The sequence below is a fragment of the Lissotriton helveticus genome, chromosome 8 (genome assembly GCF_964261635.1).
Source record: "Lissotriton helveticus chromosome 8, aLisHel1.1, whole genome shotgun sequence".
NCBI lineage: Eukaryota > Metazoa > Chordata > Amphibia > Caudata > Salamandridae > Lissotriton > Lissotriton helveticus.
In genome coordinates, this window is record NC_136069.1 from 914249679 (window position 1) to 914276722 (window position 27044).

Consider the following 27044-nt stretch of genomic DNA (forward strand, 5'->3'; position numbering starts at 1 on the left):
GAGCAGTGAGCAAGGGACTCATGTCTGAGTATACCCTGCCACACCTATAGTGGCCAAAAACGATTCAGAAAAGGGGGTGGTGATGAACAGAGTGTCTGAATTAAGCAGACCACTCTTACCCAGTCCAAAGATCAGGGCTTGATCCATCACCGTAATTTAGCTCACTGCCCCATCCCAGCTCAGAACCTGGCTATATGCAAATTAGTCTGTTCCCTGGCCCAGTGCATCATGGGAACAGGGCAGACCAAACTACCAAGCCAATTCTTCACCAGAAAGGATACAAGCTACCGGGGACCGGTTTCTGGCATTTCAGCCTCGTCGGCCCGGCTTGCTTGAATCCTGATGGAGCAGTGAGCAAGGGACTCATGTCTGAGTATACCCTGCCACACCTATAGTGGCCAAAAACGATTCAGAAAAGGGGGTGGTGATGAACAGAGTGTCTGAATTAAGCAGACCACTCTTACCCAGTCCAAAGATCAGGGCTTGATCCATCACCGTTATTTAGCTCACTGCCCCATCCCAGCTCAGAACCTGGCTATATGCAAATTAGTCTGTCCCTGGCCCAGTGCATCATGGGAACAGGGCAGACCAAACTACCAAGCCAAATCTTCACCAGAAAGGATACAAGCTACCGGGGACCGGTTTCTGGCATTTCAGCCTCGTCGGCCCGGCTTGCTTGAATCCTGATGGAGCAGTGCTTTGATTTGATGGTACATCACTTCACCATCTTGATGTATCTTTTTTAAGGCTTCTTTTACACCTTCACCAGCCATGTTCTTCGTATACTTGCTAAACTTTTTGTCATCTGTTTCATCTATCGCATCTATAAATTCCTCAAAAGTCTCTATTCAAGCAGTCCACCAATTTCCAATATTTTGTTTTTTGTCAGTATCAAATGATGATGACGGTTTTAAGAAAGCAGAAGCAGTATGTCTTCTATGGCACAGCATGGTGGGAGATTTTTACCGTGGATCTTGAAGGCGTACGGACAAATTACCGATGCTTGGATTTTGACGAGGGGGCCCCTTTCGTGATTCTACCGTTATCGGTGGTGCTATCCATAATAAGTCCACCCACATTGTTTCAAGGATTTTATTGCTAGTTTCTCAACTGCATCCTGCAACATGCAATTTTAATATTGTACCGGGCCTTTGGCAGAAACATTAGTCTAGCCACAGGGTCTCTTTACAAAAGATCTACACCATTTGAAGAAATCTATTGCTTGTTCTTCAGCCACACTCTGAAACATGGCTTTTTAATATCGCACCGGGTAATTGTCAGAATCATTAGTGGATCCACAGAATCCCCTCATAAAACATACTGTAGAGAGTAAATTCCATCATTTTTCCACTGAACATTTTTTGCTGTATTTATGGAGTCACAACAATTCCTTTAAAACCACTATATTCACACATGCTTTGAGCTGTGATGAAAATGTTCACGATTTAGTGATTATTGGGTGTTCTCTCTTCAATTAGTGCTGCTATCAGGTTCAACTAAATCTCTACTGCTAGATGATATACTACATTTAATAAGATTTTATTAGACCAACATGGCTACCTGATGAAGGCGTACTGCCGAAATGCACGTAGAGATACAAATTACGTTAGCCATGACCACACTGTTTGGTTGTCTAAAATAATATATGTATTGCATTTTTTGCCTTGATTCTATTTTATTATATAAGTTTATGTTTAAAATTACAACATCATGTTTGACATGCTTTAATATGATGTATCTTTAGGCCAGGTATAAATGATTAAGTATGTGTGAATATTATTAGCAACAATTATATATTCATTTTGAACTCAATACATTGGCCATGAGAGAAATTGCATGTCTATCAAAACTGTTATTGATGCTATTTTTCATTGTCTCTCTTTCTATTACTTAAAAAGATAAAATATTTAAAAACATTCCCTACAAACACTTTGTTTCTGCAAATAATATAAATTATATTTTTGATACTTTCTCTTTTCTGGTCACACATTGTCTTTGTTCATTATAGGTCCACTTTTTACCCATTTCCTAAATGGTTTAGTCACATACAGCAGCAGCAGTATAACCATTGGTGGACAGCAGTGGTCTCTCTAACACTTCTTGGTGAACTTGCTCATGCAAACCATCTCTAAAGCCTTGTGACACGCTGGCTTCAGGGTCAACCTTGACAGTTGGTGGAGCTTTGGTCTTGCTCTTGCTAGCATTTTATTTTGATGGATATCTGTAGGGTTGTTCTGACCTCAAACTTTGCAGATTTGGTGGTGGTCTGCTTTGCTTACGGTCAGCTCCGCAAGCACAGCCCAGCCCTCCCTCTGGGGCCCTTCACAGTAGGCTATGGTCTGATGACTCTCTTTAGGTGTTTTGGTAAGTAAACAAGTCTTTTTGTTTTAAATAATTTGATAAGCAGATAATGTTGTGATATTCAATTGGCTTAGTGCTTAAATGTCTCTACGTAAACACCTGGTTAATCTCTGCTTCATAGCACATCAGATTAAAGATTAACTTGCACTTGATTATTACAATACACTGCTTTTCTAAACCTGATTGCATCTGCCATTAGCACAATCACTCCATATAGCATTAATTTGCATAGTGGCACAGTACCTCTTTCTGCAGCCTTTTCATTTGAATTCCGGCCACCGATGTATAGATTTTCAGTGATGCTTTCTTTGTTTCTTAAACCTTTACACAGGCTGGTGTTGCGCTGAGATTCCACAGGTGCCAATGTTGATTCTGCACTTCGACTGGCATGCACAAGCAGTTTGTTTGACCACAGCAAACTCTCTGGGAGAGCACTGTCGATATACTGGTTACTCATCCCCTACTCAGCGCCATTTGTAGAGTCCTACTCATTGCGGGCGCTCACCAATGACTCCGCCACACACAAGAACAGTTATAAATGTCTTTATTCTTCAGCGTGTAATCAAAAACTCAATTTTACAAACCTACATTCACTTTGCTACCTTCCAGTGCCTACGTCACAGGTCTATGACATCCATCAGGAACTGAAAGAGTTCTATTATTCTTTATTTATATGACACTACAGTATGGACAATACATCAGACATACAGACGGAAGCAAAGGTAATATGCAATACACTTACCATTAAACATGCTGTTGGCTACGACACCACATGGGGCCATTGGAGTCCCATCTGGATATCTTGCAAAAGGTTCACATTTTTGGTTGAAAGTACTGTTGTTCTATAAAATAAATAGTAAAGTGTCATATTTTTTAATTTCAGACTTACTTATTTTAAAGCATAAGTGTGTTTGTTCACTTATTATAAATAGGAGCCTGCAATCCCTGTATAAAAGCCTGTCTCTAATGTCCTTATTACAGGCAACTCATGACATCCCTAGTTGCCTGTAATAAATAAATTACGTAACTGCTCAAATGTAATAACTTATGACAGTTGAGTTCTGACATCGCAATGCCTGTTGCCAGAACAATCAGCTGAGGGAAAAGGCAGTTATCAGTAGTGTAACAAACACTGCAAATCACCATAAAAACCATCAAGGGTATTTAAGTAGTCATGCATCGACATTCAAGAACATTACATCATGCCCATATGAGCCTTTCCTTCCACATCACCTTGCCAGTCTTGTTACACAAATGACACATTATGTCTTGTTTTCCATTAGGCAGAGAGATGATATAAACATTTCCGCCCTAGAGTGCTTTCAGATGCAGGGTGCCATCCTCCCCAAAGATAAACAAGCATTTACAATGCAATGGTTTTGCCTTTGTTAAAGTTTGAGCTATTGGCAATGCTCTTGACATTATTTTTATTTATGTTTTTTTTTTTACATAAATAAATGGCATTGTCATTTGCAATGCCACTAGCTTTATCTTTCGCAAATGACACCCACAAACACCTACAGAGAGCCCCCCAACACACACCCACACAGAGCCCCCCACACACTGCGAGCCCCCCACACACTGCGAGCCCCCCACACACACTGCGAGCTCCCTCCACACACTGCGAGCCTTCTCCACACACTGCGAGCCTCCCCCACACACTGAGAGCCCCCCCACACACTGAGAGCCCCCTTATCGTAACGGACCTTCATGCTCTGACTAAATCTACAGTTGACACGAACACATGCTTGTGCTCAGCTGACTCTCAGCCCCACGATTAAAGCACAATAAAAAAAATCTGGCATCGCACAGAAACAGGGCATCCTAATGCAAGCGCAGGAATCAATTTGGCCATTATAGTGCTGCATGTAGATCTGGCGTTCATTAGACAGAATGAGAGGCACCTTGGTAATGTGATATATAAAGATGCAGGACTGAGAGACCTTGAGCGTTGGAGTTTGTAGGTGTAATGATACTCCTGAGGGGGTGATAGCCACATATAAGTCTGAGTCAGTGGTATTGTGGAAGGAATGATGTGTGAGGTTGGTGAGCTGTGAGGATACACAAGCATGATGAGGGTGACGTGGTGGCTCAACGAGGAGGCTGTCGTGTGGCTTACGTTGGGTAAGTGAATTGAGATAGTGGTGATGTGGTAGAGCGTGTGTGATTTGTTTTGGTTGGGTGGTGGTGTTCTGGTGTACAGAGGAACACAAAAGGTGTGTGCAGGCCAGAGACTGAATTGGACAGTTGTTGGCTGAATCGCGGTGTATGCTTGCAACTTGGTCAGTTGGTATAGGTAGGAGACCCTTTGACTTGTGCCCAGTATCGCTCGTCACCTCCAGTGATCAAGCACAGAGTTGCGACGGCAGCTGTTGAATTCTTAGTTTTGTAGGTATTCTGACTTAAATTGAATCATTTCCCGGTGGCCCAGAGCACTGGGTGAACTGCATCTGGACTGCTAAGACTTCTCTCAGATGTCAACCCGGGCTGAAGACTTGGGCTGTATAGCATTGCCTAACGGATGGGCCGAAGTAAGGCTGCCAGGTGTGTGGATGGATAGGGATCTGGTATGAGCTGTACTGCCCAGAGATGCGGTTGGTTACTTCTGCTGAAGCCACTCGGGGTCATTGTGCCCGCATGGAGGTCAGAAGAGGATAGGTGGGTGTGGTCTGTTGTCTAAAGGTGGACCCGTCTGTGTACCAGCGGTGTAGGGGCAGGCGCGGTGCGTCCATTGGGGCGTAGGGGCGAAGCCCCACTAAGCCCCATGGACCCACTACGTCGTTACTAAAAGCCAAACACAATTATTTTAAAAAATCGCGCTATCTGCCGGCCGGGAAACCGGGAGACACCCGACCTTCCCGGAGTGCGCAAGGGAAGGGGGGGGGGGATGGGGAGGATCGGGCTGCTGCAGCTGCGCAAGTGTATTTTTGGGCACAAACATGCCCGCGCATGCGCAGATCGTTTTCTTGTGAATTCCCCCTTAGAGAGAGGACCAGGGGGCGGGCCGCAGCGCCCGGGGTTACACAGGGCGACTGGGCGAGGAGTCATGGTGCCCCCCCAGCCAATCCTGGTGCAGGATTGGCTGGTCACTACATAGCCCGGTTACATAACCCCTGACGGATAGCACGGCCGACTTTGGTGCTGGGAAACCAGGTTCGAGCCTCTTATCAAACCATAAAAATGTATACATGACTTACTTTGGTGGTAAATAAATAGATACTTTAAAAAACAAATAAAAATGATGTTCCGACTAAGGTGTGAAATTGGTGTCGAACAAATACATGTTTTTAAAAACAATTAATATTAATCATGTATCATTGGTGCTGGAGTACAAGGTTCGAGACTGGTATTAAACTGACAAGCTGTGTGCAAGTTATATGGTCATAAAAATACATGAATGATGGATGCAGGATGGGTGGATGCATGAATGGATGCAGGATGAATGATGGGTGGATGAATGGATGGGTGGATGCATGAATGAATGATGGATGCAGGATGGATGCAGGATGGGTGGATGGGTAGATGAATGAATGATGGATGCAGGATGGATGCAGGGTGGATGGATGGGTGCATGAATGAATGATGGATGCAGGATGGGTGGATGGATGGATGGATGATGGATGAATGATGGGTGGATGAATGGATGGGTTGATGCATGAATGAATGATGGATGCAGGATGGGTGGATGGATGGGTGGACACATGAATGGATGCAGGATGAATGATGTGTGGATGAATGGATGGGTGGATGCATGAATGAATGATGGATGCAGGATGGGTGGATGAATGAATGATGGATGCAGGATGGATGCATGGTGGATGGATGGGTGCATGAATGAATGATGGATGCAGGATGGATGGATGGGTGGATGCATGAATGGATGCAGGAATGGATGCAAGAATGGATGATGGATGGGTGGATGGATGGGTGGGTGGATGGATGGATGCATGAATGAATGATGGATGCAGGATCGATGCAGAATTGGTGGATGGATGGGTGGGTGGGTGGATGGATGGATGGGTGGATGAATGAATGATGTATGGATGGATGCAAGGTGGTTCGGGCTCGCTCGCTGCGCTCGCTGCGGTGCAATATGCAAATTAGTTTACGCCTCACCACTTTCAAATGTCACCAGCCGCCCCTGTGTAGGGGGGGGTGTTTATATGCCCTTTGGGCTCGCGTCTGGGGTGGTCTGTATCCTCTTCGAGGCGGGGTCTTTGTTCCATGTGGAATGCGGTCTGTGTGCGTTGTTCGATGCGGTCTGTGCCTTCACTGGCGATACGGTCTGTGGTGGGTCTGTTGCTGCGGTCTGTGAACGCGGCCAGTGTCTCACTTTAACCTTTTGATGATCAGCTATACCCCCCCAGCCCCCAGTCACTTCTCTCACCTCTCTATTTCCAGCCCTCCGCTTTAGTGCATATCTTAACTCCGCCCCCAGGTCAAACCCCCCCCACCTCCACCCCCAATAAAAGCTGAGGTTTGGTCTGCAGTAACCCTGGCAACTTGCAGCCTTCACCGAGAGCATGCCCAGGGCCAGAAGGCTTCTCAGGGGGGTTCAGAGGAAGCCGGGAGCCTGTGGATAGACAGTTTAATGATGACATCATCCGAGTGTGCGGGGAAGGGGTGGGGGAGCCGAGCGAGGACAGGATAGAAAGGAAGGTGGGATAAACCGGAGAGGGGCAGGGAGGGAAGGAGAGAGAGATACAGAGAGGAGGAGAGGTCAGGAAGGGGGGACAGAGGGCAGGCTGGACTGACGAGTGAGGGAAAAAGGGAGGGAAGGAAGGTGAGTGAGAGAAAGATACAGGGAGGGTGAGAGCGCAGAAGACAGGTTAGAAGGAGAAAGGGTAGAAAGAAAGAGTTGAGAGACAGGAACATAAGGACATACATAAGTCAGTGAAGAGAGGGGAAGAGAAGCGAGAGGCAGGCTGGAACTTAAGGTTACGGGAGGTGGAGAAGAAAGAACAGATGAAGAGGAGAGGAAGGGAGAAATAGAAAGAGAAATAAAGAAAATGTGCACAGAAAAGAATGCAAGGAAAGAAAAAAAGAGACAAGAAGAGTGAAAAGAAGAAGGGACAAGAGAGGCAACCCTACAGCGGCTCGAAGAAACGGATACAACAAGTGAAGAACAAAGGACGGGAAGGAAGGAGGTGCAAATTGGAGCAAGGAAATGAGGCAGGAAGAAAGGAAAGGGAGGGAAAGAAAACAAAGAGAACAGAGGAAGGAAGAAAAAAGGCTAGAATGAGAAAACGGGGAACAGAGAAATTATGGCGTGACAAAGGAGGAGACTGTGAAAAAAGAACAAGAAGGGAAGAAAAGAAAAGGCTGAGAGTGAAACAAGGGGTGAAAGAAAACGTCATAAAATAGAGAAGTGGAGGGATAGAAATGAGAAATAGAACCGAAGGAGATAAAGAGAGAGGATGTGTTCCATGCTCACAAGGAAAGCTCCGTGGGGACGACTGGACTAATTTATAAGGTGCAGTCCTATGAACCCAGGAACCGGGTCAGATCAGTGAGAGAACAAAGCACCCCCACCCCCCCCCCCTAACCCCCCTTCCGGGGAAGTGTGAGCCTCAACATTCTTGGCACATCAGAAGTGGTCAATTGATAGCTTTTTACAAAAAAAAATCAGATCAAAGATATTTACTGTAAAAACATCTCAAAGGTATGCGAACACATTGCGTCACAAAAAGATGCTTCAACAAAACGACTCCGTGCAAGTGAACCGGTGAACCCGGGTGCACGCGCCATATGTACCCAGCCCAAGTACACTACCAGGGCGGGTATGAACACAACTCTGCGTCAGAGGGCGGCGCGCGCGCGCATCAGCCCCCTGCTCCACAGGTAGCATCATCTGCTGAGGCCAGTGCTCTGCTGTGAACGTCCAGTGCTAACACGCAGAGTGTGGGCGGCAGCAAGACCGGTTCACTCCCCCCTGGTCACTGGTGGACTTTAGAGTGACATGAGGGCCACCGATTCCACTCGCAATCTAATGTACAGGACTCGCTCCGGTGCCTGGGATGTCCCGCTGGCATAAAGCGCAGGAATCGTATCATAGTGGTCTTTGCATATGCTTGTTTTACGCACCTGCAGAGAGTAAAATGGATTGATTTAACCCGATATTTCTCTCAGTTTCCAGACAGTTCAGCTTTGAAACCGTGAGCAATGCTTGCCTCTTTCTGTCTCAAGCCATTCTGTCTCAAAATAATGCACTAACTCCGAGAACTTTCAGGTTAAATGGATTCATTGTATGCCCTGAATGGGCATAAAAGGCGCGCGGCCTTGTGCCCTAGTACCCAGAGTTTAGGGACCTGTGGTGGAGGCGGACAGGGCCGGTCTCCATCTTTCAGGAGTTGCTGCTGATTCAACGGTGAAGCCCTGTTCGGCTCCTTAGGTGAATTATACCCAGGGGCTCCCCTCACCGCCCCTCAGCAGTGCTGAGCCAAGGGGTCACCTGGTCCCTTATTCTCAATGAACTCCTGTGACATTAAAAACGAGGCCGCTGTTCTGATTGGAGGCCGCTTCAGCCGTCGCTGGTTAGTTTTAAGACGTTGCAAGTGTGAGCAAATCAGTGCTACTACAGCCGTAAAGTTCCCCAGAATGTTATTTTCTACCCGGGCTCAGCACAGGAATGAAAATGAATGTGTTTGATTGGATCGTACACCGCGTCAGCTGCTGAACACCTCAGGATTGTACGCCAGCCATATCCCACTGGGGGACGCTTTGTGACCTATGCAGTCAGTCGTCTCTACTCTTGTACTCATGCGCCACCACCCGCAGGGCTCAGCTGCCACAGGTCGCGCTGGGATGAGGAATCCTTTCTCTGAGTTCCTTCTCTTGTGTCGCCAAGCCTTGGTGTGCGCTGCTCGCCCGGTCACCTGTGCCACTGGTTAGAAGACATCAGGTGTCTCTTTGTTTCATTCGCTTTGAACTCGCTCGTGTTTCTGGCGCAGGTTCTTGGCCCGCACAGCTTGTTCCGTCTCTCATCGACACCGGAGACAGGGCAGCAAATCTGCAAAGCGGAGCTTTGGCGTCCATCAATGATGGAGGCCCGGTCCGCTGGTGGCAAACCGGTAGAGGAAGAAGTGGGGCAAGGATAGGATGCTCAGTGTCCCGGCTCCACGCAGGTTGATTTTCACCGGTGATCCTCAGCAGAAGCAGATCGTTTCTTCACATAGACAACTGCAAACGAATAACACCGCCCACAGTACCTAACTCAGGAAGTAAATCATGGCTGCCACGGCTGTCATCAGGAAACACACTTCATTATTGGATGCGTTTTGCTGTCGCTTGCAACACTTTAACTGCCCCCATAACGGAAGCAGGTTAAACCTTGCAGACAGCCGCAGTTTCGCGTAGTGTGCTTTGTGACACCTTACAATCTACTGCTAGAAACACGAAAAACAATCGCATGACCTGTATACTCTGCGCTTGTTAAAAGAGTTGTATTCCAAGGCTGGAAATGCGATGTCAATGTAAGAACTGGTTATCTAGTTTAAATTAGGATGTGAAACAAATTACTCACTCCACGGAGGTCCTGGATAGACTGGGAACTTTAATCCCATAAATAGAGAGAGAAGGGTCGGTTTCTTCTGTTTCTGCATCTCAGGTGTGGGGGCTTCAGCCAATGAAACTGAAAGCAGATACACCTCTGTGGGTAACATATACAGCAGCCCTGCTCTATGGGAACCTGCACTTACCGATTAGGACATGAGCGCCGCTGTTCATCCACCACAGAAGAGGACCCACGAAGAGACGAACCCAACCACGGGGTTAAAACACAGCATTCCCCGTCAGAAGGGAAACTCGCGGGTCGTCTCAGTGCGCTGCAGACTCTCCGTGGTTGAAGTCTATCTCCGGGCGTCCTTTCCAGACCTTACAGTGCTGCAGATATTTAGAGGGATTTACTGCGCCTGCAGATTCAGGGGCGTTCCCGATAATCGGCTTTCGGCTGACGTAGCGTGACGTCGGCAAAAGCCAAAGAATCTCGGGAACGCCCCCGAATCTGGTCCGGCATTGACGGACAGGCCCCTCGTCCAATGGCTAGGCTCCATTTATGGAGCCAGCCAATGAATGACGAGGGCCGACCCAAAGCCACACTACAGTTCTCATCAGGATTTCGCCTGCGCGAAAAAGATGCGCAGAGCGCATCTTTTCGCCAGGCAAAACCTAAAAAGGGTGCATCAGTTTACTCTCCAGCACTCCTGAATTCCTCTCCAGGTAATTCTCTTGGTTCCACCAGCAGTTGTTTTCCTCCACCCTTCACATGTCTAACAATAAAGAAAAGGGAGTAACAGTCTCCTCCCTGACATTTCCCCATGGCTTCCTATGGAGAGAACTGGAGCTTCGGGTTATATCGGCAACTTTTCTTTTTGCTTACAAAGATGCTAAATTGATAAATAATCACAGATTAGATAAGCATGTACAAATGCTTCTTAGTATAAAGGGGAGAATACACAAGTAGTTTTAACAAATATAACCTATTAAACACAAATAATGTTGAAGTGCAGATATCAAATGTATATATGCTATATTGTATATGGATGAAGGACTAATGTCTGTTTGAGAGCATAAGGAAAATCAATAAAGCATTTTGTGAAGTATTATGAAAGAAAAGAGAAAGATGGAGAAGAGGAATAGTAATAGAAGAAAAGTGGGAAATAGTCAGTGAAAATCAATCTTAAAGTTAAAGAATATATTTTTTTACTGTAGGCAAATAAATGTAGTAGAAACAAATTATAAAAAAACTATATGAAAATAGAGATTCCGTGTAAATCATGAGCGTTCCATGACTTCTTCAGAAAATATATATGTAACTTTACTGTCAACACTAGCTTTGTTAGGGACATTTGTTAAAGGTAAACATAATTGTTCTCTTTTGATAAATAATACAATAGGTGTATCATAAACCCTATCTAATCTATGATTAAAGCAGACTGCATCCCACTAAGCTCAAAAGAAAAGATTAGCAGCATTCCTCCAATTAGTAGTGATTTGATGAAATAATACCACACTCAAAAGATCTATTAATTTAACACTATGAGATAAACCACTCTAAACCAGGAAAGCACTTCGCCCAAAAAATATATCATATAAGGAATATTGACATAAAATAATTTTAATTTAGGTCCAAACTTGTGTCCAGATTGTGGTACATGTGAATAGGTAAATAAAATATATATTAAATAAGAACGAGAAGCATCACCAGACCCACATTTGTCTTGGGGTACCAAGTTCCATTTCAGTAATAAAGCCGGTGTAAACAACATTCTGTCATAGATAAAGTAAAGCGCTTTTATAGTATTAGTTGCTCTGGAGGTTATATGAAGTGTAGGCCATATCTTATTCCAAGTAGTAACAGACTGTATGACATTTCAGTCCATCTCCCGATGTTAGTCAATAACCAGACTCAAGTCTAACTACATTAAAGTGGGAGGGAGAAAGCTATATGATATTGCAGCTTTAGAATTGTTTTTTAACAGAGAAATCATTTTATAATCTCGTTGGAATAAAACAATTATCATTCTGTAGTTTCAAAATAGTGCTAGAAATCTTATTTGAGAGAAGTGAATTTTTAGCAATAAAGGAATAAACGAGATTAAAAAGTGTTATCCTGGGGGCGTGGCCAAGACGGCGAGCATGGCGGACGTAGCCTGAGCGAGCTCCGTCCCGCCGCTTCATTATCCTGAACGAAATCCTGCGTTGCCCCGACCGGATTACGCCCTAACTCGAGTGGCTGCATGCAGACCCGGAGGGGACACCCCGACAGCAATTTTGGTGTCCCGGCGGCCTGGGGTTAGCGTATTTCAGCCGCGAAGCGCCCGGACAGCGGCGAGGCCTTCGCCGTCCACAGAAGCCGGGACCTTGATTACCGGACAGCCCGCCCGGAAGTGCAGTGGAGCCGGGGCGCGATAGCGGAAGGTGCCGCCCCTACTGCGGGGCATTGCGGAGCGGCAGCGGGAGCCAAGCTGACCTTGCCCTGCGACTGGGCGCCCGGAGCAGCGGCGAGAACGACAACTGGAGGGTGACGACGTCGGCGCCCAGACGGCGATTGAGGTGGGGTAAGGAGTGGCGGTGAGGTGTGCGGCCTAGTGGGGGAGGGGACGCTCCCGAGATTGCGCCTGGCCCCAGCCGGCGGTGGGACCGAGCCGCGGGGCACAGTGGTGCTGGAGCATTGGGGAGACGGCTGCCATACCGGCTCTCTTATTCCCCACCCCCCCCTCCTCCCTCATTCAATTGGTGACCTTGCTGAGATTTCTCCGTGGCCGGGGCGCCGGACGATCAGTGCACTTTTGCTCGGCGGTCACACCGGACCGCTGTGAGGGGTGTGGACTGGGAGGTGGTCCCCGCAGGCGCCTGCATGTTTTCTGGCTGACCGACGGACCCCCAGGGCACGCTGACTTTGGCACAGAGAGACGCGGTACAGGACTTGGGTCGCCTCCAGTGGATCCTGGGGCGGAGAGGGTGACCTCTATTGATGCGAGGGCCCAGCCACATTGGTCCAGCGCCTTCAGCTGACTTCTGGGCGTGTGGTGGTCTGCTGCTGCTCCACCGGAGTGTGAGTCGCAGCCGAGAGTGCGCAGGGCCGCAGAACGTACAAGCAGACGGGGGGACACTCATCATTGGAGAACACATCCACAGTGAGGAATACTCCTGGGCCGCCGGTTCCCCTACGATCGATATTCGTACCCCGCGCACGGTATGACGAGAGGGGGCAACAGCGGAGGCACTTCGAATCAGGGCCCGATGGATAAATTCGCGGGGCCCAGTGGGGGTGCTGGGGCTTCTGGAGGTCATCAGGGCTCTGGACCAGATAATGCAGCGCTGATGGCGGCAATAACGCAATCGTGGGACATGCTAGACGCGAAAATCGGAGCGGTCGGAGCTGATGTGACCCTGCTCCGGCAGGATCTTCGCAATGCGGTCGCCCGCATCACTGAAACAGAAACCAGGATCACGGAAGTTGAAGACGACGTGGTGATTCTAAAAAAGAAAGTTGCCGCCATGGAAGGGATCCAAAAGGGACTTGCGCTGCGGGTGGAAGACGCGGAAGGGCGGGCCAGACGAAACAACCTGCGTTTTGTGGGCTTTCCGGAGGACTGCGAGAAGGGAAACATGGAGGCCTTCCTGACCCAGTGGCTGGAGGGATGGCTCCCCCCGGACTCCCTATCGCGCTGCTTTGTGGTGGAGCGGGCGCATCGTGCACTTCTTCCCAAGCCACCCACGGGGGCTCGTCCCCGCTCGGTGATTGCCAAGCTGCTGAATTATCATGACAGGGACATTATCCTGCGACGAGCTCGCGCCAAGGACCCCCTAATGTTTGAAACCACAAAATCCTCGTATTCCCGGACTACACCAAACTGGTCCAGCAGCAGAGACAGTCGTTCACTGCGGCAAAAGCACGCCTGCGAGAGCTTAAAATTCCGTATGCTCTGCTATTCCCGACCCGCCTGCGGGTGGTCTTTCAATCTCGCACCCAGTTTTTCAATTCTCCGGAGGAAGTATTTGAGTGGACGGACGAAACGGTGCGAGTCAAGGTGAATACACCCCCGAAGAGGAGCTCGGACTCGTCGTCCACGTCGGGCCCCCAAAGGCGCCTAGAAGATCACGTAGCAGAAGCAACTGGAGGTCGCGCTCCCAGAAGCGCCCGCCTCCCCGAGACAAGACGGCTGAAGAAGCGGAGGAGACAGACTCTTCCCCCTTGAAATCTTGAGACCCTCTCTCGCATTGACAATGGTTCTGGTAGTAGGCTTGAAGGGTTGTTGAAGCGCCTTGACGGTTGGAGAAGGGCTGGCTCTGTTCCTGGACATGCCACTTGCTAATTGACTGCATGAATACCTGTTAATGGGTGGATCATGGTGTGGAAAAGTAAATTTTGCCATGTTCTGTGTCCCTACGCGTCCTCCATCATATGTTATCTGTGCATGATTAATATGCATATGTATTCCCCATGTTCGATTAATGACGCACTTACAGTTGTGTCCATCTCTAGTGTGCCTATTTCCAGTTCTCGTGAATACTACGAATATCAGGCCTATGTAAAAGTTACGTTGCCACGTTTCTCAGTGTGCACGTTATTCCATTGTAAAGTCCCCGTTTCTAGGCCTCAAAAGGGCCCGGACACCAGATTCAGCTCCTGTCTCCTGAAGCCCTCGCTGAGGAGCGATACAGCCCCCACCTGTATCCCTGACCCTTCACTTATTTCCTGCCTTGCAGTGCCCGGTTCAGCCTGGCTCTGCCTCTAAGTCTGCCAAGAGTATGTTATGATTCTAGTTATCAGTCCAGCCCTCCTTCTCTGCATTCCTAAAGCTACTGAATCGCATCAATAGTTTCCGTCATAGTCTAGCCTTTACGTCTCCATGTAAGAGAAATACTGTATTTAATGGTCATTCAATATTCTTCATCACGCACTACATGTAGAATAATGCATGCTCCAGTCTTAGAGTCTGTTCGCCTTTACCCCGATAACTTTTGGATTCTATCAACATGTTCTCTAAACATCAGATACTAGATACTGTTTAGGTACATGTCGCCCTGACTCTACAGACTTCAGTCTCTGCTCCTAGCACAGAGTTCGTAGCCCCCAGCTTCTCCTAGTAATATGTCATTGCCAGTTTGCGCGCACCATCAAGTTAGAGGTCCCGGCTCCTTAGGTAGCCCCCTCCATGTTTCCGCCCCATTCATGACATATTCTGTTACGTTTGCATCACATGTCTATGTATACGCCCTGTTACACCTACTTTCACCCTTATCTTTCGCGACTGCTACGCGTCACACCCTTTGCTCCACCCACTGCTCCACCTATCGTATGTATTGTAATGCAACTGTTTTAGTATATATGATCGTGCACTGTTATTAAATGTTACGCCGATTCCGATCCTGCCCCCGGCAGCGCTGCCATCCTATTCCTGTGCAGGTTGTCCTGTTCCTGTCCTTATGCTGTATTAAACCTGCAAAACTCCTACTACCTCGAATCTTGACTCTTATTTATTGAGCTATCTGTTATTCATTTATCCATTCAAAAATAGAGGTATTATTTATTTATTTACCACATAATGGCGCCCGAATAGGGACTTGCCCTTTCCCCACGCGTCGGTGAAGCCACGCCGACCCCCTGACCCTCTGCAGTCGTGACGGAACTCTTCTGCGCACCGGCAGATATTTCTGCTTCAAGTATCCCTCAGGTCCACGGAGGAGACGGAGGAGGCGGTCCAGCATCCAGACGAGACGGTGGAGGAACGCGGCGAGTCCCGACCAGAGCCCAAGCCGAGAGTCCAAGGTCCGAGGTATCCGGAGGCCCACCCGTAACAGAAGTACGAAGTTCGTCCGTCCGGCGTCGAAGCAGTCCCGTCCAGTCTGAGGCCTTCCGTTCTTGCTGCCCGGTGAGTACCGTTGCTGGGGTAGTATCTAGACAGGGTCAATCTAATTGTCTCTGGTCTGTGGGTTGGTGGTACACAGACCCAGAAACGAAGTGTCCACTTCGGTGGATGCGGGTCCTGACGTGTCTCTTTATGAGACCGGTGAGTTTCGTACTGTTTCAGCAATGCATCTAGTTTCTGTTCCAGTCAGTTCTGTTCTCGAGAAAATTCATGTATTCTGTGTTCCGTATTCCAGGTAGTATTCTGTTCGAACTGTTATTTTAAATGTTCTTCATGTACTTTAATGTCGTGGTATGAGTGTGAAGTAATTATCGTGTTTATTGTGTATTGTATTGTGTCCAGATTATAGTTCAGTCATGCCGCTCTTTTCAAAACTGCGTCAGTTAAAAACAAGAAAAGGTCTGCTAGAAGCAGCAGTTCCTGTCCCGCCTAGGGACAGTCCAGGTCATTTTATGTATCAGAAGCATGGCATAAGCGCCATATTATATCTAGATTTATGGGTAGAGTATACCAAACAGTTAGAGGAAAAGTATAGATGGCCCGTATCAGGCACATGGGATGCCGAGTGCATCATGCGAGTAGAAGAAGCATTATGGAAAAAGAAAGCCAGACAGTCACAGAAAGATGCCATCGAGTTATGGCGCAAAGAATCTCATAAAAGAACCGAAAAGGAAATCAGAAAGTCTGAACTAAGTAGAGAATCCTTAGAACGAGCACAAGAAAAAGAATTAATCGAGATAGGTGAACGAGTTAAAACCGAACAGTCAGACAGACAGAGGAATGCCCTTATTAAGGGTATGTATCCTCTTCTTGCCGAGGGCTTGCCAAAAGCGACCCCGGAGGCATCCAGTAACTTTCCGTCACCACTAGTTCCGACCAAGCTACGTCACAAACCGACCGCAGCTGATATTTTAATTTCGTCCTATTTGGACGACACAGTCCCAGAATATGCGAATCCCGCTCCGCCAGTCCCTGTAAATCAGGCACTTCCCGCTCCTCCAGACACCGGAGTACCTGTTACGGTACCCCCGGTCCAGCCCGCCATACAAGTCCAGCCTGCATTTCCATTTCCCACTCTGCCAGGACGAAGAGCATCAGTAGACGACTCTAGTTTAGGGGCCGCAGGAGGAGGTCCTCCTCAGACCCCGCCGCCACACAAGCGTTTAACGTTAGCCGAATTACATGTACAAGCGTCACAGCGTACGCCCAGATATCAGTCTGTTGCAGAAATAAGAAAAGCCCTTAACGAATGTGGCTATGATCCAGTCCCAGGCGAGGATAATATGGTATTATATTCATTACGCGTGAGAAAGGTGACCGAGTATCTAGTCACCCTACCAGATATGAAAGAGGATCTAGACAGAATATATTGTTTCATCCGTACAGGGAATGATCCAGAAAGTATTAGTGACGTCATGTGCCAAAGAAAAGTTGAAGTCCAGCTCATGCTATTAAAGTTTCTGATTAATTGTTTAATACGAGAACAAGATTATCCGACCAAAGATCGAGCCGAAATGAAAGTCCTGACAAAGTGGAGTGATAATATAGCCGAGGGTAAGCATAAGACTATCGGTAGTATAGAGAGTATGTACAAGAAAATTCGTAAAGAAATAATAAGGTTACACGATCAACGTAAAGCAGCACAAGTAAGCGAGAAAGAAAATGACTCTTCTACAGAAGAGGTAGAGGACGAGAATCCCGACAGAATAGCGTATGTAGGAAAATCTAGATTTCCAGATCGCCATTTACGTCTAGAACACAAGCCAGTTTTTCACCATCCAGCACCAGAACAAGGTTCTCTAGAACAAGTATTTCAAGCTACCGATCACATTCTGAAATCACGAATCGGTTACAGTGAATTAAGTACCATGCATGAACAAGAACTAGTCCGATCAGCAGTCCGATGGACTACTGATTCTACCACTTTTCCAGACGAAATAGTGGCACAAATGTTTCTGAAATTGCCCCCAGCCGAGCAGCGACTGGCGGGTATGTATATGATTCAGCACCTCATTACATTGTATGAGGGTCAACATTCTGATCCAGGTCCGTTACATGATGTCCTGAACGAGTTACTCCAGTACAAATGGAAAGGTTTAGGTACCGATTTAATTAGTGTCATTCTAGAACAGCGCCACAAATATAGTATGTTTTTGAACCCGCATTTTGTTCATGTCTCATCCCCAGAAAGTAAACCCTTTTACATAGACAGACAGAATCCGTTACGAGAAGTGCATCCAGTTAAGACAGACGGTGGTGAAATGCAACGAGTGTTTGTTTACACCCCTATCACAAAGATGGAACTCTTAGAGATGAAAAAGTTAATTCCCTGTCATGATAAAGATCCAGCAGGGTTCCACCGAGAATTAAAAGACATGCTCCGTATGGGAGAATACACGTATCCAGATATTATTAAAATGTTAAAGGTCCTGTTGCCCGCAGGGGTATATGAGAAACTCAAAGAAAAAGAATGGGAGGTGGGAGAGAAAAAGATCGATTGGGCAGTTCTAGAAGCTGAAGATAAGATACGAGTACCAGGTACCGGTCTTGGAGATAAATGTAAAGAATTACCTGAACTATTAATACAAGTTTTGCCCAGACTATTAGCAACTAAAAAGGAAGACTGGGATGCAATCTCAGCCTGTAAACAGAAACAAGACGAAGACACTAGTGATTTTTATTCTAGATTTGAAAAATGTTTTATCATAAACAGTGGCCTCAAGACAAGTAGTGAGTCATACCCTCATCTTTTTGTTACTAAATTAGTCGAGAATTCAAGTCCACAAGTTAAGAATCGAGTTTTGAAAGTCGAAAGTACCTGGCAAGCTAATACCCCGTCCCAGATGTTACAGATGCTTCAATATCACCAGAATAGAATCAGAGAAGAGCAAGATCATGAGAGAAAACGTATGAAAGATACGAAAATGAAAGTACTAGTTGCACAATCTGTTCCTCAAGACAGTCAGAAGAAGGGTCCGAATCAAGCCAGTCATCCTGCAGCTCCCGTTAAAGGGAACTGCAATTATTGTAAACAGCCAGGTCATTTTATAAACGAGTGTGCAGTTCTGAAACACAACATAGCTACCGGTAAGACTAAAGAAAGACCACGTCCGCCTAGACAAGAACAAGTTTCACAGACTTCTCAGCCACAGAATGCACAACAGACAGTTACTGTACCGCAGCCCATCGCTGCAACACAGCATGTTACACAGCAGATGTATCAGTATGCACAGTCCGAGTATCCAGAGTATCAGCCATATTCATGAAACAGCCTAGAGAGGGAGGTAGGCTTGCCTCTCATCGAGATACCTGTAGATCAAGAAGGTCCCTATGTTCATAGTCAAGTACTAGGGAAAGACAGAAAGTTTCTGATTGATACAGGGGCAAGTAGGACCACTATAAGTCACGCCGAAGTTCCAGGGGCTCCGCTCTCAGGCTCTAGAAATGTTTCCCTTGGATTTTCAGGAAAACCTATCGTAAATGAAATTTCAAAGCCAGTTACTCTAGAAGTAGGTCCATTGTCCCGCACTACTGATCTGTTACTTACTAAGTCATGTCCAGAAAATTTATTAGGCATTAAAACACTGAAAGAGTTAGGTGCAGTCATATGCTGTTCCCCAGAGGGAATACGATTGTTCCTACGTGACTTTAAGGGTCACTATGTGTTACGAGATTTTGATCCAAGATTGTCTAATGTCCCGCAGCATCTATGGGCGCAAGGTCCAACTGATGTTGGTTTTATGCAAATCACACCCCATCGTGTGACTCTCAAGCCAGGTGTAGTGTTACCACGAATCAGACAGTACAGATTGCCACCTGAGGCTGTAGCAGCCTTATCCAAAATTATTGACGAGCTCATGGCTCAAGAAGTAGTGGTAGAAACTGACTCCAATGTATGTAATTCTCCGATCATCCCAGTCATGAAACGTACTGATCCAAATGCACCCCCAGTATATCGATTAGTGATTGACCTCCGAGAACTTAATAAATGTATTATTCCCCAGTACCCAGTTGTCCCAGATATTTCTTCCCTATTGACAGCCATTGATTCCGAAGCCACATTTTTCACTGTCATAGACCTCAAGAACGCGTTTTTCAGTGTCCCCATTCATCCAGACAGCCAGTTTCTTTTCGGATTTTGTTTAAATGGAAGGAGCTATATGTTCACACGCGCTCCTCAAGGTTTCACAGAAAGTCCTAGTATTTACAGTCAAGCACTTAAGAGACAACTAGACAATATTCACATGCCAACTGACACTGCCCTGCTCCAGTATGTCGATGATCTACTGATCACAGCCCGTTCTGAACATGCTTGCGAGCGAGCGTCACTTACAGTCTTGTATTTCCTAGCCGAGATGGGGCACAAGGTGTCCCCTTCTAAGCTTCAATTCTGTGTCCAGCAAGTGGTCTACTTAGGACACTTACTGTCCAAGAGGGGTAGGCAGTTGACACCTGACCGTATCCAGTTAATAGCGAGTCTTCCTCAGCCCAAGACCCAGAAGGAGGTACGTGCTTTTATCGGCCTTACTTCTTATTGCAGACAATGGATTCCTCAGTATGCATTTCTAGCCAAGCCACTGATACAGTTAACGACACAGGAGGCAGCCGTATCGACTGTCCTCCCTTGGACATCTGAACATACACTTAGTTTTAATGAGTTAAAGAAAGCCCTATGCCAAGCTCCAGTTCTAGCTACACCGAACTACAGTAAGCCTTTTACACTTTTTGTCACTGAACGCGAAGGTACAGCATTATCTGTTCTCACACAAGATCAAGCAGGACAATACAAGCCTTGTGCTTATTTTTCGAGCACATTAGATCCTGTAGCCCAGGCTCTGCCTGCGTGCCTCAAGTCAGTTGCAGCCACAGCACTAGCTATCAGACAAAGTGATTCCATAGTCTTAGGACACTCCCTGACAGTACAAGTCCCACACTCCGTGGAAGTTCTTTTAAACCGAACACAAACTCAGCACTTGACAATTGCACGTTTAACAGGTTATGAATAACTGTTTCAGCCACACATAGAAATCAGACGCTGCAACGTTTTAAATCCTGCTACACTGTTGCCGTCAGTTAATCCAAATCCTGCCACACACGATTGTGTGGAAGTAGTTAACATCATGACCAAGCCAAGACAAGATCTGACAGATATTCCATTACCAGATCCCGACCTGACACTTTATGTGGATGGTTCATGCATGAGAACTAGTACAGGAGAACTAGTAGCTGCGTATGCAGTGACTACTGACACTGAAGTTATTGAAACACACCGTATTGACACCCTGTCTGCTCAAGCAGCAGAGCTAGTTGCTCTGACTCAAGCCTGCATACACGCTAAGAACCTGAAAGTTAATATTTACACAGATTCACGTTACGCATTTGGAGTCGTACACGACTTCGGAGTGCTCTGGCAGGAGAGAGGTTTCATGACTTCTCATGGAACCAAGATTCAGCATGGTCTCCTTATTCAAGCTCTGTTAGATGCTATACATTTACCGACATCCATTGCTATCATGAAATGCAAAGCACATACGAAAGTTACTGACATTATTTCCCAGGGTAATGATCTGGCAGATCGCACAGCCAAGCTTACAGCACAGACACCAGACATTCCAGTTAATAAGACACCGACATACACTCCAGATCTGACTACATGTATGACAGTTAAGGACCCTACTCAAGATGTCATAGATATCCAGTTACATGCTACTCCCGATGAAATCAAGAAATGGTCCGAACAAGGAGGGGTCCAGACAGATCAGGGATGGGTAACGAAGGGTAGAGCCACATGGTTTCTCCCCGACTCTATGGTTCAAGTCATTATCAATACCGCACATAGTCCAGCACATCTAGGAGAGAAAGCTATGTTAGACAGTATCCAGAACATTTGGTTCAACAAGCATTTACGAGCTGCAGCCAAGCAGAAAGTCCGTACCTGTATGATATGTTGTCAGTTTAATCCAGGTAAAAGTGTCCCGGTGGAACAAGGTGGATTCCAGCCCCCTGACCACCCTTTTGAAGTCCTCCAGATGGATTACATTCAGATGGAGCGATGTCGAGGTTTCAAGTATGTCCTTGTAGTTGTATGCGCTTTGTCCAGGTGGACAGAAGCATATCCAGTCCCAGATTACACAGCCGCGACCACTGCTAAGCAGTTGGTTCGTGAGTTCTTCCCCCGTTACGGACTCCCTAGAGTCGTGTATTCTGACAACGGCCAGCCATTCTCATCTGAACTCATGAAGCATGTTTCCCTGTTGTTAGGGTACCAGTGGAAGTTCCATTGTGTACGCCATCCTGAAGCAGCCGGTCTCGTAGAGAGACATAACCAGACCCTGAAAATCCGCATTGCAAAAGTATGTCAAGAGAAAGGTGTGGACTGGCTAGTAGCTCTGCCAGTTGCTCTGTTTTATATGCGCATGGTCGCACATTCCAGATCAGGTCTGTCCCCGTATGAGGTCGTTTTCGGCCGCCCCCCTAACATGTGGGGTACTCCTAGACCCCGAAGTATTACCGATGTTTCAAGTAATATGCTGACAGATTACCTAGCTTCCTTGATGTCTGCCCTCAACTCTTGTCGTTCACAGGTTGCCGCCGCATTTCCAGACAATACCGAGGTGGCACCGCATGAAATCGTTCCCGGATCCATGGTCCTAGTGCGAAATTTCGATCGCTCAAGTCCGCTGGAGCCTCGCTGGAAGGAGCCCCGACAGGTCCTCCTCGCCACCCGTACAGCCGTGAAGTTGGAGGGACGCAAAGGCTGGGTGCATCTTTCGCACATCAAGAAGTTTTATGGATTGAAACCAGTTTCAAAGAACATTTCCCAGGATTTAAAGGACTGCCAAAGTACCATTCTTAAGGACTGTCCCGCAAAAGACAATGTTACTGCACCCTCCCTGTTAGAGACAACTCCGCAACAGGAGTATAAGCTCAAATTAAGGTCTAGTAAAATAAGTCAGCCAGTTTGATTGTCTAAGTCCTCCCCTAGGTGAAACGGTTAGACCGGTTTCTGACATGTATAAAATAGACCCCCATAGTGAGAGAGTTAGTCAAAACTCAATCCGATGTATCGTTTTTCTAAGTTTCATATTATTTCTCAGCATTATGATTTCCTGCACCAGTTATGCATTTTACCTGTATTTTCCAGTTTCTCATGTAAATAAGTCTTCTAATGTTACAGTAGAGCACACGTTTAGTGATCTGCCGCCTCATGAACTCTCTTACCGCCTCGCTATGCTAACAATTCCTTTATCCGCATGTTACATTATTCACACCAGACCAGCAATGCCACTAATTGTTGGGTGTGTGGTCGACTCCCCCCTTTCCAGACACCAAAGGGAGTTCTGCCACTCTTTCCTTATCCATTTTCACATAATGGTTCGTGTGGAGCATGGTCCACGTTAACGTCATCCTCAACAGATATGTCTTTTCTTAACAGTACATGTTTTCCAGACAAGCAAGGTCTTCCCCACAGAACAGGGTTAGATCTAGAGAATGAAGTTTATAATTTAGGTAATTATTCTTCGAATTTCATGGTCCTGAATGTTCAGTCTGATACTACTCCAGACTTACCTGCTATTTCAGTACTACCAGTCAAAGGTGAATTATGTGTCCGAAATAATGGTTCCGTACATGTAGGACATAGTGATTGTACTACTATTGTCAAATATAGTGACAGTGGGAAATCTATTTTCAAAGCTTCACGTCATTCTTATTTTATTTGTGGCCAAACCGCATATGTTCGTCTGCCCCTCGATTGGGAGGGAACCTGTTACATTGCCTTCCTACTGCCACCAGTTTTCCTAGCCCCATCTGATTATCATAGAAATACACATCTAGTACACATTAGACATAGAAGGGAGATCGAGTCCCCAATTGTCGATTATACTGAAACTGCTCTAGAACAGTACACAGATTTCAATAGAGGTTTCTTCTTCTTTATAGGACCTATCCAGAATAGTAAGCTAATCCGTAGGTTAACAAGAACCCTTGAAGCAGTAGTTAATGAGACTGCCTCTGCTCTAGGTAACTTAACTGAAGAGCAATCTGCTATGAGATTTGTCGTTTTGCAAAATCGTCTCGTCCTTGACGTCATACTGGCCGATAGGGGCGGGGCCTGTAGAGTCATCGGATCTAGTTGCTGCATTTTCATTCCAAATAACGCGCCGTCTGTTTATTCAGCTATAACCAGACTCCATAAAATTGCCCATCTGTTACACCAAGATCCAGGCACCTGGACATGGTCCGGTTGGTTCTGGAATATAATTTCCGCCTGGGGATGGAAAGTATTGTCATTTCTGGGTATTGCAGTAGCGATCATATTCAGCTGCTGCCTCTGTATACAATGTGGCCCTGCGATTTGCGGCATTTGTGCTACCTCTTGTATTCCTAGTCCCAAGCCCCGTTCTAAAACCCGTTCCAAGAAAATTCGAGACGAGCAAATGATACTGTATGAAATGATAGATGGTATCATGAATATTGATGTTTCCTGATGGAAACGTAGTGACAAGGAGGGAATGTGGAAAAGTAAATTTTGCCATGTTCTGTGTCCCTACGCGTCCTCCATCATATGTTATCTGTGCATGATTAATATGCATATGTATTCCCCATGTTCGATTAATGACGCACTTACAGTTGTGTCCATCTCTAGTGTGCCTATTTCCAGTTCTCGTGAATACTACGAATATCAGGCCTATGTAAAAGTTACGTTGCCACGTTTCTCAGTGTGCACGTTATTCCATTGTAAAGTCCCCGTTTCTAGGCCTCAAAAGGGCCCGGACACCAGATTCAGCTCCTGTCTCCTGAAGCCCTCGCTGAGGAGCGATACAGCCCCCACCTGTATCCCTGACCCTTCACTTATTTCCTGCCTTGCAGTGCCCGGTTCAGCCTGGCTCTGCCTCTGAGTCTGCCAAGAGTATGTTATGATTCTAGTTATCAGTCCAGCCCTCCTTCTCTGCATTCCTAAAGCTACTGAATCGCATCAATAGTTTCCGTCATAGTCTAGCCTTTACGTCTCCATGTAAGAGAAATACTGTATTTAATGGTCATTCAATATTCTTCATCACGCACTACATGTAGAATAATGCATGCTCCAGTCTTAGAGTCTGTTCGCCTTTACCCCGATAACTTTTGGATTCTATCAACATGTTCTCTAAACATCAGATACTAGATACTGTTTAGGTACATGTCGCCCTGACTCTCCAGACTTCAGTCTCTGCTCCTAGCACAGAGTTTGTAGCCCCCAGCTTCTCCTAGTAATATGTCATTGCCAGTTTGCGCGCACCATCAAGTTAGAGGTCCCGGCTCCTTAGGTAGCCCCCTCCATGTTTCCGCCCCATTCATGACATATTCTGTTACGTTTGCATCACATGTCTATGTATACGCCCTGTTACACCTACTTTCACCCTTATCTTTCGCGACTGCTACGCGTCACACCCTTTGCTCCACCCACTGCTCCGCCTATCGTATGTATTGTAATGCAACTGTTTTAGTATATATGATCGTGCACTGTTATTAAATGTTACGCCGATTCCGATCCTGCCCCCGGCAGCGCTGCCATCCTATTCCTGTGCAGGTTGTCCTGTTCCTGTCCTTATGCTGTATTAAACCTGCAAAACTCCTACTACCTCGAATCTTGACTCTTATTTATTGAGCTATCTGTTATTCATTTATCCATTCAAAAATAGAGGTATTATTTATTTATTTACCACAATGGGTCGGGAGATGCTCGCATGAGAGCGGGCCTACTCCCGGAGTTTTGTCCCCACGTGTTGGGTGGGGGGTTGTTTGATACCTGATGGGTAGTTGGGTGGGATCCATTGGCGTAGTGGGTCTTGGGCCTCCCGTTGGAGGGTTGAGATCGCCTGCACCGCGACAGGTATTTCAATGTTGCTGAGGTATGGGGTGGGGGTCGTTGGTATAGTTTGGGGCAGGGGGGTATGCAGGGGGGGCGGGGGTTTGGGGGATCGGGAGAATGTTGGGGGGGGAGTTGGGACTAGCTTACGCACGGTGTTTGCAGGAACCTGGAGGCTGATTTGTATGCGTGTGTGGCCTCTGAGGCCCGACAATTTGAGATTCTGGTCAATTGATGGCGGCTGATGGACAGGGGGCAGACCTCACGCGAGCCTCATTACGCATTTTGAGTTGGAATGTGAGAGGGATGCTCGACAAACTTAAATGAGGTGCGGTTTTACGACTGGGGAAGAATGAAAAAGCGGATGTTTTACTACTACAAGAGACGCACCTTATGGGCACTAAAGTCCTTAGCCTACGTAGATACGGGTATGAACAGGTGTTCCATGCTGGGTTTGCAAGGGGGTCCAGAGGAGTTGCAATTTTGATACATCGTAGGGTCCCATATACACACGACACACAATGGCTGGATGTGCATGGGAGGTTGGCCTTTATTAAGGGGAGGCTGGGGAATGAGCCCATAGTTTTTGGCAGTGTGTATGCTCCACCCCCGCTGCAAGAAGCTCTGATAGAACGACTGTTTGATGTATGGGCTGAAGTCTCACATGTGTTGACGATAGTAGGTGGTGATTGGAACGACGTGATGGATGGGAGACTGGACCGTTGTAGGCCTGGGGGGAGTCAGCTGTCTGATGCCACTACAAAATTGAGCAGAATGGTGCGGGGGATGGGATGGATTGACACCTGGCGATACCAACATGCATGTAGTCGTGAATTTACATTTGTTTCTGCAGTCCATAAATCCTTTTCTCGCCTAGATTACCTGTTCGTTCCGCAGCCCTGGATAGGGAGGGTCGACTCTACCTCCATACTTCCTAGGGGTCTGTCAGACCATTCCCCGATTACGTTGACGCTAAGCCTCAGTGCGAGGCGACAACCGTTTTGCTGGCGTCTTTCCACATGGCACTTGCAGCGCGACGATTATCAGTCACACATGAGGGAGGCCATAGCGCATTACTGGACGGAGAATGAGGGCCCGGGTGTGGATGCCATGACCCTGTGGGAGGCCCTGAAACCAGTGCTTTGGGGCGTGGACACCGCGTGGTGCGCTGCGAATCGAAAGGCCCGTATGCTGGCTATAACGGAAGCGGCAGACCAGGTGCAAAGCCAAGAGGTGGAATGCACGTCGGGGGGGAGTGGAGACGCAGTAGAGAAGTTGCTATACCTTCAGCAGTCTTACACCTCCTTATTGCTGGACGAGGCCCGACAGGTCTGGCTCGCTACACAGAGCAGAATTTATCAATGGGGGGACAAATCTAGCACGATGCTTTATAGGTTATGTCAGGGTACTTATCAGGCCCAGTCCCTGCCGGGACTCCGAGATGCTACGGGTGACCC

General features: G+C 46.9%; 1 protein-coding gene across 1 annotated transcript in view; it reads right to left on the bottom strand.

Annotated features, from left to right (window-relative positions):
• LOC144772997 (cell cycle control protein 50C-like) overlaps window positions 1-27044 on the bottom strand; it is a 274293-nt gene that overhangs the window by 96276 nt on the left and 150973 nt on the right. Inside the window, exon 4 of the mRNA XM_078657732.1 lies at window positions 3104-3203. Coding sequence (XP_078513858.1) covers window positions 3104-3203 — 100 coding nt within the window. The remainder of the gene's footprint in view (window positions 1-3103; window positions 3204-27044) is intronic.